At 65.8% G+C, this 12,342-nt stretch overlaps 1 protein-coding gene across 1 annotated transcript; it reads right to left on the minus strand.

The window, feature by feature from the left end:
• Positions 1-1,098: 1,098 nt before the first annotated feature.
• NAT8L (N-acetyltransferase 8 like) lies at positions 1,099-7,700 on the minus strand. The gene is made up of 3 exons (XM_036921205.2): positions 7,298-7,700; positions 5,802-5,966; positions 1,099-3,367 (listed from the first exon to the last, which is right to left on the minus strand). Exons 1-3 carry the CDS (start codon positions 7,671-7,673, stop codon positions 3,000-3,002), a joined length of 909 nt encoding a protein of 302 aa, XP_036777100.1. The 5' UTR covers positions 7,674-7,700; the 3' UTR covers positions 1,099-2,999.
• Positions 7,701-12,342: the final 4,642 nt, after the last annotated feature.

The raw sequence follows: 12,342 nt of genomic DNA on the forward strand, positions 1-12,342 counted from the left end.
AGCTGCCCATAGGCCCCCAGCCCAAGCCCTCCCTCAATGCCAGCCCCAACCTTGCAGGGCAGGCTGGCCCCGTCCAGTCAAGGACAGCAGTGGGAGGCAGGGATGGACCTGGGTGGGAGGTGCCACCACGGGCCTTCCTGAGGCCAGACCACATGCAGACCACCCACCCTCAGGGGCCAGCCATCTGCACAGCCTGTGTCTGGGTGGTGGGGGCTGCCCTGGGGTGGCCTGCCAGCCACTGCCAGGTCTCTGGACCTGGGCTAGAGCTCTCAGCTGCCACAGATCCCACTGTCTATCAATCCGTGTTCCAGACTCAGCTAAGGCATTCTGGAACACTCCACCTCCCACCTACCACTCCAAAAACAGAAGCTTCCAAACAGACAACTAGTCCTGGGAGCCCAGAGCACAGGTGCCAGGCCCAGGGCTGGTTTTCTCTGGGCCTTGCCAAGTGGCCACTGGGGAGGGGCCCAGGTCCTGCCAATTCAGAGAAGCTGCCCAGACACAACTCTGAGCAGGACCCCAGAAGGATGCTTCACAGAGGTAGAGTAATGTCAGAATTCTACAAATGTATAAAATTCACATCTCAGTGCATGTTTGTGGAGCAATAAGCTCCCAGGATGGAGGGAGGCAACCAGCAGGGGCCTCCAGCCCAGAGCAGAGACGGGAGGTTTACCCCCAGTGCTTCTCAGGGCCATGCTGGCCGAGGGCCCCAAGCCAGCTGCAGCCCTCGCCAGTCCAGCAGCCAGCAGCAGAGCTCCAGACACGCAGCCACCCTGCCACCCCTCCTGGCACCTCTCCGAGGCCTGGCAGCAACAGGAGGGTGATAAGAAAGGTCGAGAGTCCAGTCGGTGTCCCGCCCCCGGGCTGTCCCACCGAGGGAGACGTGGCAGCCCACCCCACCTGCAGACCCCACGTGGACAGAGAGGCACCAGCAGGATGGGAGGCGGCCACACCACCACAGGGACCAGCACCAGCAACTGCTGTGACCAACCGCAACCAGACTGGCGGCCCCGGGGCCCAGGCTCCGTTCTGGCCTCGGCGGGCGCCACCCCCGCGCCCGGCCCAGGACCAGCAGGCAACGTCCCCAGCTACCACCTGACAAGACAGGACCCCTCCTGCCGACCCCGGTGCCCTTCCTGCCCAGCCAGCCTCAGACCAGCTGCAGCCCAACATACCCCACACCGCTAAGGCCGCCCCAAGCCAAAACCAAACCAAACCGAAAGAGGAAAAAGGCACAACTGTTTTCCATTTTGCTAAAACACTTTACGTCTGTCTGTATGATCCAGATTAACAAAATCTGAGAGCAGCAAGAAAATAGGGTGCCAATTTCTGTACAGTCTACAAAACTCCCATCCCCGAGTAGGGACCGGGCGCCACCAGGGAGAATGTACAGGGGAGACTGGGGTCTGTACAGTGTTCTGCAAGTACCTCCGTTGCTGACCACACAAAGGGCCCCTCAGGAAACCGGGCTTGTTTCATTCATTTGCAAACTTCCAAAGTGCCTTTTTAAGAAATCCTTTCCGTGGACCCACACTCAGAAGCCAGCTCAGGGGCCCACTGCACCTGCCATTCCCCACCAAACCCCAAATAAAGGGGTCTCCACAGGCATTTATTCCTCTCTGGCCGCGGCGGCCAGGCCAGGCTCACGGCTGGGTGAGCGAGCGCTGCCGCCACCGAGCAGCCCTTCCCCCTCCGCCTCCAGGCCGCCCCACACCGTGCCTGCCTCCAGCCTCCGGAGCACAGGGGCCCCCCAAGCCAGGCGGCAGTGAGAACCGCCTGTCCCCCACTGGGAGCTGCAGGGAACTTGCTCCCTTCCAGATGGGGGTGGCCCGGAGCCTCCTCACAAACCAGGAATGCTCTTTGGGGGGAACTTAGGCTGAATCAGGGTCTCCCTCCAGATTTCAACCTCCACCCACCCGGCCACCCACTCCCACCAAACTGGGCCAGAAATAGTGCATATTCTAGACCACACAGATGTGTGTGTGTGTTAAGGTATAAACTACCGTTTTGTCCCAAGAATTAAAGTCATGCAGAGTGCTATTCTGTCTAAATAACTTATTAAAAAATAGGTTGGTTCCAGGCTGGGAAAAGCTGTAGGCTTGGTGATATAGGCAGCAGCCTGGGTTAGTAGGACCCACAGGGCAGAGCCCATCAGCCATGGGTGGGGAGGTCTGGCTGCTGGGGGAGCTGTGGCCCGGCGGCTGCCGCCCCATCCCTGCTCTCCAGAAGGGCCCCGACCACGGCTGGGCAACAGGCTGCTCTGGGAACCACACCTGGCAATATGCCGATCAACAAAGCCCGGACGGTGGGGCGGGGACCAAAGGGAAGAGAGGGGACAGATGTCAAAGCAGAGCTGAACCGGGTGAAGCAAGGGGTGGCGTGAGGTGATCAGGCCCTCCAGAATGCAGGCGGGCCGCCCGTGGCGGGCTCAAGGCCGGAGCAGGGCAGGAGTGCTGACAGTCCAGGCCCAGTCTGGACGGGGCAGCCGATGGGAGCTGTGGGCATGCGGCATGCTGCAGCCAGGCCACATCCTCAGCATGCACACAGCAAAGCAGGGCCCATGGCCAGCTCAGCACCCCACGAGGCAGTGGCCGGCCAGCCCAGCACACCACGCCTCCCAGGGACCAGTGGCTGAGCCATAGCCTGGCTGGCTAATGGCCAGCGGCCTGCCAGGCAGGGGCCTCACAGCAGAGCTTCTGTGCTTGGTGGGCAAGGCTGGGCCTGCCCCAGAAGCAGTGGGCCAGAGGGGGTCCCTCCAGCCAGGGCTGGGCAGCCGAGTGGGTACGCGGTGGTCCATGCTGTCACTCTTCAGGCCGTGGCCCTAGCAGGCCGGGCAGGGTGAGGTGCTGTGGCTGTGAACAACCCACCCCCCGAAGTGGCACGGATAAGCGACAGCCCCACTGCCCGAGAACCAGCCAGAGAACCACGTGATGTTGAAAAGGAAAAACCCAACACAGACACCGAGGCGAGCGTCTGAAAGCGGCCTGGGCAGCGGGCAGTCACTCCTCACGCAGCTGTAGGCGGTAACGGTGGTAACGGACCTGGAAGAAGAGGCGTTCAGCCAGCGAGAGGGTCATGCCAGGCAGCACGTAGTGGTCACTGGAGCCCATGTGTCTGAAGCCCAGCGACTCGTACAGCTTGTGGGCGGCCACCTTGACGGCTGTTGTGCCCAATACCACCGCAGAGTAGTCGTGCGCCAGAGCAAACTCCAGCACCTTGCGGCCCAGTGCCTTGGCGATGCCCTTGCCGCGGAAGCGCGAGTCCACAGACATGCGCAGCAGCTCCACCGTGTTGTCTGCCTCGTGGGCCCGCGCCGCCACGATGCCCACCACACTGCCGTCCAGCACAGCCACCCAGAAGCAGGAGCCTGTGGGGACAGGGTGGTCAGGGCTCTGGTGCTGCCGCGTGGCAGCTGCTCCCCGCCACACACAGAGCCCACAGCAGCCCTGGGGTGGCCCGACGCTGGGCCCCTCCCGCAGGAACCAAGAGCTGGGCAGGCCTCAGCCAAGCAGGCCCAGCTACCCCAGGCCAAACGCCTGGATAGCCATGAGACCCTGGGACAGGCCATAGGTGCAGCGGCCTGCCCTGGCTCTTGTCACCCCCTTGTCACTTGTGCCCGCACCAGGGTTCTGGGGACAGAGGTGGATGCCATGATGAAGCATCCAGAAGGACCCCTACAACGAAGGCTGACGGGCTGGGCCAGGGCCCCCTCTGAGAGCCACAATGCCAGGAGCCTCACGGGCGCCTCGGCAGCCTCTGGCTCTGTCGGCCTGTGGCCTCCACTCTCCCGGTCAGGGGCTGCAGGGCCTGCGACCCTTGTGGCCTGTGTGTCAGGACACAGAGGGGACCCCTGGAAGGCTTGGGGGAAGTCTGTATAGAGAACATTTCAGAAAACCAAGTGGGGACCCCAGGACGGCGGTGGGCACCACTACACACCCCTCTAACTCTGGCCTCTCCTGGGCAGCCAGCCGGGTGGCCAGGCAGCTGTCCCACCAACCACAGCCCGGGCAGGGCAGGAGGAGCTGCGGGAAGACCACAGGGGAGGGAGGGGAGAGGCCTGTGGGCACAGGCCACGGGGAGAGCCCACTGCCAGGAGCCGCTCCGCGCACACCCTGCCCGCGGCCGCCCAGCCCTGTGGCCGCAGCCTCACGCCAGCCAGCCCCCATGCTGTGCACCCAGGCCTCCCTCGTGAGCAGCCACTGTCCCTCAAGGTTATGCACCTGACCCTGCCCAGAAGACACTCCTCACACGCTGCCTGACCTGTCTGCCTGCCTTCTGCCTGCACAAGCACCATGCGCCCCGAGAGCTGGCATGTGGCCACAGGGGCGCGAGGCCTCTGCCCCTGACAGCTCCCCGCCACCAGCTGGCCTGCCTGCCGGGCGGGGGCCCTGGCTCTCCCCACCCACCCGGGCCACCCAGTTTCTCCACTGCCTGAGCAGCCCCATCAGCAGCTGCCCAGCCTCTCTGTTCCTGTGGGGTCCCCCTGCAGATCCAGCAGATGCCCCAGGAGGGGCAAGCAGGGTCCCCACCCCCACCTCACACCCAGGGAGACTGCAGCCCAGCGAGCCACCAGCAGGGGCCTTGTGCCACACCCAGCCCACTCCCTCTGTTACTGCAGCCAGGCTGCAACACCACCCAGGTGACCTCACCCTTTTGGCCCCTCCTGTCCCAGGCAGGGCCAGCCTGAAGCTCAGGCTCCACGGAGGCTATAAGATGCTGTGTTCAGGCTCAGAAAAGGGTTGAGGAGAGCCAAAGGTGCCCAGTGCCAGCCAAGCAGCTGTTGGGGGACAGAGTGAGGGTGGGGGCAGGACTGGCCACCAAGAGGAGAAGCTGGCGTGGCTGAATCAGGTGGCACAGGAGCTGTCAGTGCCAGCATGGGTCACCCTTGCCCTGGGACCCCTCACCTCTTGTCCCCTGCTCTCTTCCCTGGCACTCACCAGGTTCCTGCTAGACCCAAAACAAACATTCAGGCCCACCCTGTGCCCTCTCCTCGGCCTGGGGACCCTCTAGCATCTGGGAGACCTTGCACCCTACAGGCTTCCTCCTCTGCCTCTGGGCATGGAGAAAACCACATATCCCTGCCTCCCAGGACCTAGCCTGCCTGGGGGCCAGCCTGGAGGACAGAGCACGGCTCCTCCAGACCAGGTCCCCTTCTACTACGGAAGGACAGGGGGCTGCAGAGAGCTCCCTCCAGCTAAGTGGTCCAAAGACCAGAAGTGTAAGCCAAGACACAAGACATCTGCTCCCCTAGGGTTCTCATCTCCCCAGTGACCTCTGCCCTTCCCCGAGTCCTCTCCCGACCACGGGGTCCTCTCCTCTGGCACACAGGCCTCCTCCACAGGGCTCCGGCACTCCAGGCCAGCCCCGCATCCAGCAAGTCACCCCAGGCAGGGCCAACAAGACGCAAAGAAGGCCCCTGCCCCTCTGGAGGGCCAGGAAAGGGCGTGGTCAGCCCAAAGAGCAGGGCCAGGACACCACGGCCCAGGGCTGCTCAGGCCACTCAGCACTCCACCCTCAGGGAAAGCAGGACAGAGGCCCAGACCCAGGCGGGGGGCCTTGCACACACAGGGGCCTTGCTTCAGCCCCAAGGACCTGGCGCTGCCTCTCCTTATCCTTGCCAGCCCACTGCACCCCCACCCTTTCCCAGAGCCCTGTCACCCAGAAGGCTGGGACCACAGGATGCCCTCCCCCAGGCCTGCCCTGAGGATGTTGGAGTGACCCCAGCTGCCGGAGGAGGCTGGAGAGAGGACAGGAGGGACAAAGGGGAGGAGAGGAAGAGGCCGCAGGCCCCCGGGACTCACCAGGGGGCTTCATGTAGTACTGCTCGATGTCAGCCATGTCCGTGTGCAATGCGCAGTCCAGGTAGGCGAGGACCACCTTGCGGCTGTAGTAGTAACGCAGGCCCAGCAGCCCGGCAGGCACCAGGCAGGTGAGCAGCAGCGAGCGGGTCAGGGCAAAGCAGAGCACTGCGGGAGAGGGGCACCGTAAGGCAGCGCCCCCGGCAGGCCCTCCGCAGACTGGGTGCAGGGCCCCCAGGACACCGGGAGAGGGCACACGGAGTCCCACACCCTGCCTGGAATGAGCCGGTCAGGGTCACGTGCAGAGGAGGGGCCTGCTGGGCCGCCGCGGCTGCCCCCTGCCGCTTTCCCTGTGGTCAAACTTCCTGCCACCGGGACTGCTACCTCTAGGGCCCGAACAGCGGATTTCTGCTTCCGAGGGCAGTCGTGGCCTCTGGGCAGGCTGCGCGTCAGCAGGACCGGCCCCAGGCGGGGCCCCTGGGGAATGACCCAAGCCACCACCCCTGCGGTCCCTCAGCTGGGGAAGGGGCTTTGTCCACTCCAGCCTGGGGTCGGGAGCCAAGGAGCTGCGCGGGCAGGCCCTCCCTTGGGAAGTGGGGGACCCTAGGTGGGAGCCCTGCCTGGGCCGGCCGCTGGATGTTGTTGGACAGGGACATGGAGGGAGGTCCAAGACTGCCCCAGACACACCTGGGGCCGCCAGGACGCAGACCCTGGCCTCCGCTGCGTGACCTTGGGAAAGACGCGCCCCTCCCCCCTCCTCACTCCATCTGTGAAATGGGGTGAACCGCCTTCCCGCGGGGGCTTCGGAGTAAAGGTCTGAAACCCCTGCGGGGGCCGCCTGCCCTAAGAGCCGACTGCCCCCTCGGCCCCCTGGCTCTGCGTCCTCCGTGCGTCCTCCCCCCGCACCCCGGGCAGCTGGCTGCTTCCCCTCATAAATTAGCACTTGGAGCCGCGAAGCAGCCTCCCCCGCCCCGAGATTATATATAGTTCCACGCGCCAGGCGCCGAGCCCCAGCCGCGGGCGCTACCTGCCGCCACCCTGCCCCCACTCGCCACGGCCGGGAGGGGCCCCGAGAGGCGCGGCGGCCGGAGAGGGGACGCAGGTGGAGACCCTGGTTCTCCCCGCCCGCGGCGCCGACCCTCGGCCCGCGCTCGTTCCCACGCCCCCGCAGCGCGCCCCGGCCCGCGGCCCGCGCCGGCCCCCCCCCCCGCTGGTAGCCTCCTCGCCGGGGCCGCCACGGAAATTGGTGGACGCACGGGTGCGTGTCCGTGCGAGGGGCGTGTGGGGCTTCTCTTCTTTCCCCAGCGGAGTCCCGCTCAGGGACAGGAGCGCAGCCCCAGCCCGGCCCCGAGGTGGAGCCAGCGGGACGGAGGGACCCGAGCGTTTGGCCCCAGAGGGGCCGCGGGCGCGGACTGCGGCAGGCGGAGCGCGGGGAATCCGCGGGCTGCGCCCGGCCCGGCCGCGAGTCCCCGTCCCCCACGGGGTCCCCGCGCACTGACCGGCCAGCAGGGCGTAGAGCAGCTGCGTGCGCGGGTGCTGCCGCAGGCCGCGGAAGGCCGTGTTGGGGATGCGCTCCATGATGCCGTCGTAGAAGATGCGGCGCGCCGCATCCTGCTCGGCCGCGCGGAACTCGCGGATGTACACGCCGCGCGCCCCCGGAGGCCCCGCGCCCCCAGCACCGCCGCAGGGCTGGGGGCCGGGCGCGGGCGGGGGCGCGGAGGGCGCCGCGGCCGGCCCGGGCGCGGCTGGCAGCGGGGGCCACATGGCGCCGGCAGCGGCGAGAAGCGCGTCCTTCTTGGCCCCTGGCAGCGTCTCATGGTCCTCGGCGGCCACGATCTTCGTCTCGCAGACCATGTCTGGAGGCCCACAATGCATGCACCCGGCCGCGCGGCGCAGCGCAGGGACGCGGGCCGGGCTGCGGGCGGGCACAGCCCGGGCCCAAGGCAAGGGCGCGGCGCCCTCGGACCGGCGGCGGCGGCGGCGGCGGCTCAGGGGCGCGGGGCGGAGGCGGCGGGCGGCCGGGGCGCGCGCTGGGAGCTGCGCCGCATTTTGGAGAAGTATTTATAATGCAGCGGCGCCGGTGCAGTCGCGGCGCCTGGGGTCCCGCAGGGTCCTAGCGTCCTCTGTATTGGCTGCCGAGGGTCACCATGTGATCTCGGGGGTGGGAGCAGACACCGCCTCCCAGCCCGCCCGATGGCACACTAGGGTGCTGCGCCAAGGCCGGCGCGGGCTGCTGGCGGGAGTGCGCTCGGGCGGGGGCGGCCCAGGGCGCGACGGGGTGACGGAGCCCAGCGAGGTGGCCGAGGACCAGAGATCGCGCGGTCGGGGCTCCTGGCCCAGAGGGAGCGCTCCGTGGGGCTCGGAGCAGGGCGCCTCCCGCCCGGTCCCTGCACCCCCGCCTCTCAGCGCGGGTCTCGGAGCGCTGGGCTGGGGCCGGGCCGCCGGAACCCGCAGCGCGCGTCCTTCTTCTCTTTGGCCGCCGGGCGCAGTCACGGAAGCATCTCCATACCCATCTCCGTCTACCGCCCCTTTGTCTGAAAGCGGGGCCCGGCCGGGGCCCTTGGGGAGGGGGCGTCGCGGGTTCCCGGCCGGCGCCCCTGGGAACCTGCGCGCGGGGTCGCGGTCTGAGCCGGCTCTGATGCCCACGTCGCCGGCAGCCTGCTGCGTCCTGGCGCACCGCGGCGACCCCCAGCTGCCTGGATCCCCTCAGACCGCACGCGGGATGTGGGGCCCACAGGACCCGTCCGGGCCTGGTCCGCGCCCCCGCCCTCCGCGGCCCGCGCATGCGCCCCACGATCTCGGTGCAGGTGCAGGGGGTGCTCTCTCCGCGTCCTCCCGATCCCCGCGAACCCAACCTGCAGACGCTGCAGGCTGGGGACCTGAAGGGGGAGGTGGGGAGGAGGTGAGAGGGCCGGTTTGTCCCAGACGCTGCCCCCAGCACTGTTGGAACCCAGCCCCCTGCAGCTCTGCACGTCCTTCCCCACATCACCCCCCATTCCCCGTGGATGACCCCGCAGGGCAGCCTGGCGCTGAGCTCACCATGCCCCTGCGGATGGGACCGGGCCCAGGGGACCAGGCCCAAGGATCCTCAGCCCTTGTTGAGGCCCAGGGTCACCTGGAGGCCGGGAAGGGGACTTCCCTCCGCTGGCGTCACGCTAAGGCACCCAGGCGGAGTGGAGAGAAGGGAGGGCTGCAGTCCCATGAGCTGACCTGCTGCACAGCCAGAGCCGCCAGTGACAGGGCCTTGGGGAGAGGGGCAGCGAAGCTGGGAAGTCACGCCGTGTTGGTCTGTGGCCTGGCTGTGACCTTCCAAGGGAGCGAGGTGGAAACAAGGAACATCTTGGAGAAACTCAGGTCCATTCAGAACCCCTTCCGCCTGTCGCCTGAGTACTGCAGAGGCCCCTGACCAGCCACAGGGAGACCAGCCTCCCCAGCGTCCTGAGGGTGGCCAGGGGGATGGCAGGAGCGTCCCAGCAAAGTCAACACGCAAGGCAGCCATGCAGAAAAAAACAGGAATAGGGGGCCCCGGGTAGGGGGATGGCGTGCCTAGAGGAGTCAAGGGGCTTCGGAAGTAGGGAGGGCCGGGCTTTGAATGTGAGCCTTGAACAGGGCCCCAAATCACGGATTTGGGGAACAATTTATCATGCCCAGTGACGGGGGCCAGGAAAGAGGAGAACCAGGCCCACTGTCCAGGAGCTCCTGGGCAGTGTCCTGACCCCTGGCCACAGACTTGGTGTGAAGGGGCCCCTCAGAGCAAGTGGCCTAGCCCACACAGGGCCACAGCCTCTGCTGGCTACTACCCGCCCAAGTCACTACCCAAACCCTGGAACAGCCAGGCCCAGGGATGGAGGCAGAGGCCTTGGTGAGCCCGAGGTTCTCCATCTGCAGAGGTCTCTCCCTCGAGGTCGCCTGACCTCATGCTGCAGCCCCCACCAGCCCTGGGCCCATGAGGGCCTGGCTAGCCCAGGGCTCCAGCATGGGTGCAGAGGGGCCTGGACAGTGCCAGGGAGAGTGCAGAGGGGCAGGGCTGGACCCAGGGACAACCACCTGGAAGGTCTTGTGACATCAGGGCCTGGGCTTTAACGCACGGGGAGTCACGGCAGCCTGGAAGGGGGAGGCTGGTCAGGCAGCAGGGCAGTCCCAGGCCCCGCCGTCCGGCCTGTTCCCCCCTGGGTGCCCCCCTCAGCCACACCAACCCCGCCTGACCACCAAGTCCAAGTCCTGCCCACTCCCTGGCTTCTGCTGCCCCAGTTCCCCCGCTGTTCCCTCCCAGCCCCAACACCACAGCCAGCGCTCACGGGGCCCAGACGAGGGGGTGTGCTCAGAGAGAGACCCCTCCCAGATTCCAGAGGCCAGAGTGGGCAGGGGGTGTGGGGAGGGTGGTTCACTAGCAGGACAGACCCCACCCCAGGTGTAGAAGGACCTACAGGCCCACCCAGGGATCCCCACTGGGTCTCCTCTGAGACTGTGGGTGGGGGCGGCCTATCCCCGATGGAGGAACCGGAGAAATGGGCAACTGAGCGCCGAGCTGCAACGGTCAGGGTGATGGGACTGGGCAGGACGACAGAGGCGGGTGGGGACTGTGGGACAAAGTCTGAGGGTCTCCCAAGTGAACCAAATGGCCAGGAGATGGGAAAAAGAGAAGCGAGCAGATGGGAGACTCTGTGTATGACACAGGAGCCCCTCGAAGGGGAAAGGGGGGCCAACGACCGAGGAAGAGTGACTTCTGGTGCCGTTTCCCCAAGCCGAAGGCCAGGCTGGACCCAAGGGCAGAAGGGTGAGAAGCTCCTGGCTGACGGCCGCCAGCAGCGGAGGCACTCCCCCCAGAGCCCGCCACCCACCACCACCTGCCACTGCACAAGGCCGGGTGAGTGCCCTCTTTTGCCCTGAGGAGAACTCAGCCCTACTGTCCTGGAGCTTCACAGTCCCACAGCAGGAGGGACACAGGAAATGAACTAACACACCAGCTACTCTAGTGTCCCTTAGGGACAAAGGAGAGGAAGGTGGCATGACAGGCTGAAGAGTGAGGCAGGCGGTGAAAGAGGCCAAGTGGGTAGGAGAGGGGATAGCATGTGCAAAGGCCCTGAGGTGGACGGGGTGGCGGGGGAGGCTATGAACAGAATGTGCCAGCAAAAGATACTTTCAGACAGGCCAGCTCAGAAAGTTTACATGCCACACTGTTTTCTAGGAAGCGACTTGCAGACATGCAACAGGGAGATGGCATGGGGTCTAGGAGCCAGGGGCTCCCCACTGGAAGAGTGAAGGGTGGACAGTGGGCGATGGGAATCCCGCTGGCTGGGGACGGGAGAACCAGGCCCCTGCAGGGGATATGGGGGGAGTAGCCTGACTGCTGGAGAGTGTGAGGATGTGCTAACAGCAGACAGCATGCAGAAGGCAAATGTGAAGTCCAGGTACAACAAAAGCCGTCCTAAAGGCCATGAATTTCTAGCTCAGTGCTTAGGCCAGCAGGGAATTGTTACATGGAGTCATGAGAGATCCGCTGGACTGAATCAGCCCTCAGGCCGGCAGGAAAGCAGAACCCCAGCTCCAGGGAAGAACCTGAAGCCGCTGCCTTGACCAAATGCAAACACAAGGCTCGGCTGCTCACAAGAGCTCTCCACACCTCTGCTCTGCACCCACGAGCCCCATTCATGCCTTCCCCACCCCCAGCTCACCTGCTCCACCAAATCCAATGGTCCAGTCTTGGCCCCTGCTTGCCGTCAGCAGCGAGTGACACACTGATGGATCCCTTCCTCTCAAAGCCCTCTCAGCCCACTTCTCCCCACGCCCCGTGGCTGTCCCACCTCATCTGGGGGGCCGACACGCCCTGCCCCTTGGCACTCCTCTGCGCTCCGGCGGGCCCAGGCCCCCAGCCTCCTTTCCATGTGTATGTGTCTGGTCGCCTCCTGGACCTCTGCCCAGACATCTAGGGCACACCTCAAGACTGGTGTGGCACTGACCTGTCCTTCCCTCTTCCCAACTCCGTCCCCTCCTCCCATCCTCTCAAAACCCACCCACAAGGGGCAATCCCTGCTGGCTCTACTTTCAAACACACTGGAATCCAGTTGCTTCTCACCTACCACGCCCCCCAGCACCCCCTCAGCTCTGAGGGCTGCATCACTTCCTCACCACCCTGGTTCTGTCCTTGCCCTCCCAGAACGCAGCCTCACCCAGCAGCCAGGGTCCTATTCAGACCTTAGACCGTGCCCTGCCTGCTCAGAATCCTCAAGGCTTCCACGGGGGCCCTCTCGATTGCTGTCCCCACGCCCAAGACCGCACACCACGCCCCATGACCGCAGGGCCACTACCGGGGACCAGGCACAGCAGCCGCCACCCTGGCCCTCAGCCTGCTGCTCCACACCCTGCCCGCTGGGCTGTGCCCTCCCTCGCAAAGGGCACTTCCTGCAGAGGCTACGATAAGCACTCAGGTGGCCTCACCTGTTACAGTAACAGAAACCCCAACTGCACCAGGGCTCATGGCTGCCCAGTACAGGGTGCCTATTTAAATTTAAATTTTGGACAAACAAGTAATCTTTAGTTTAAA

The sequence above is a fragment of the Manis pentadactyla genome, chromosome 5 (assembly GCF_030020395.1).
Source record: "Manis pentadactyla isolate mManPen7 chromosome 5, mManPen7.hap1, whole genome shotgun sequence".
Lineage (NCBI taxonomy): Eukaryota > Metazoa > Chordata > Mammalia > Pholidota > Manidae > Manis > Manis pentadactyla.

Excerpts from the sequence above, each read along its gene's own strand:
- NAT8L (XM_036921205.2), bottom strand. The coding sequence starts at position 7,673 with ATGCATTGTGGGCCTCCAGACATGGTCTGCGAGACGAAGATCGTGGCC. Across the intron at positions 5,967-7,297 it reads GCTCTACGCCCTGCTGGCCG|TGCTCTGCTTTGCCCTGACC; the intron begins GTCAGTGCGCGG and ends CCTCTCCCGCAG. Across the intron at positions 3,368-5,801 it reads GTACTACATGAAGCCCCCTG|GCTCCTGCTTCTGGGTGGCT; the intron begins GTGAGTCCCGGG and ends CTGTCCCCACAG.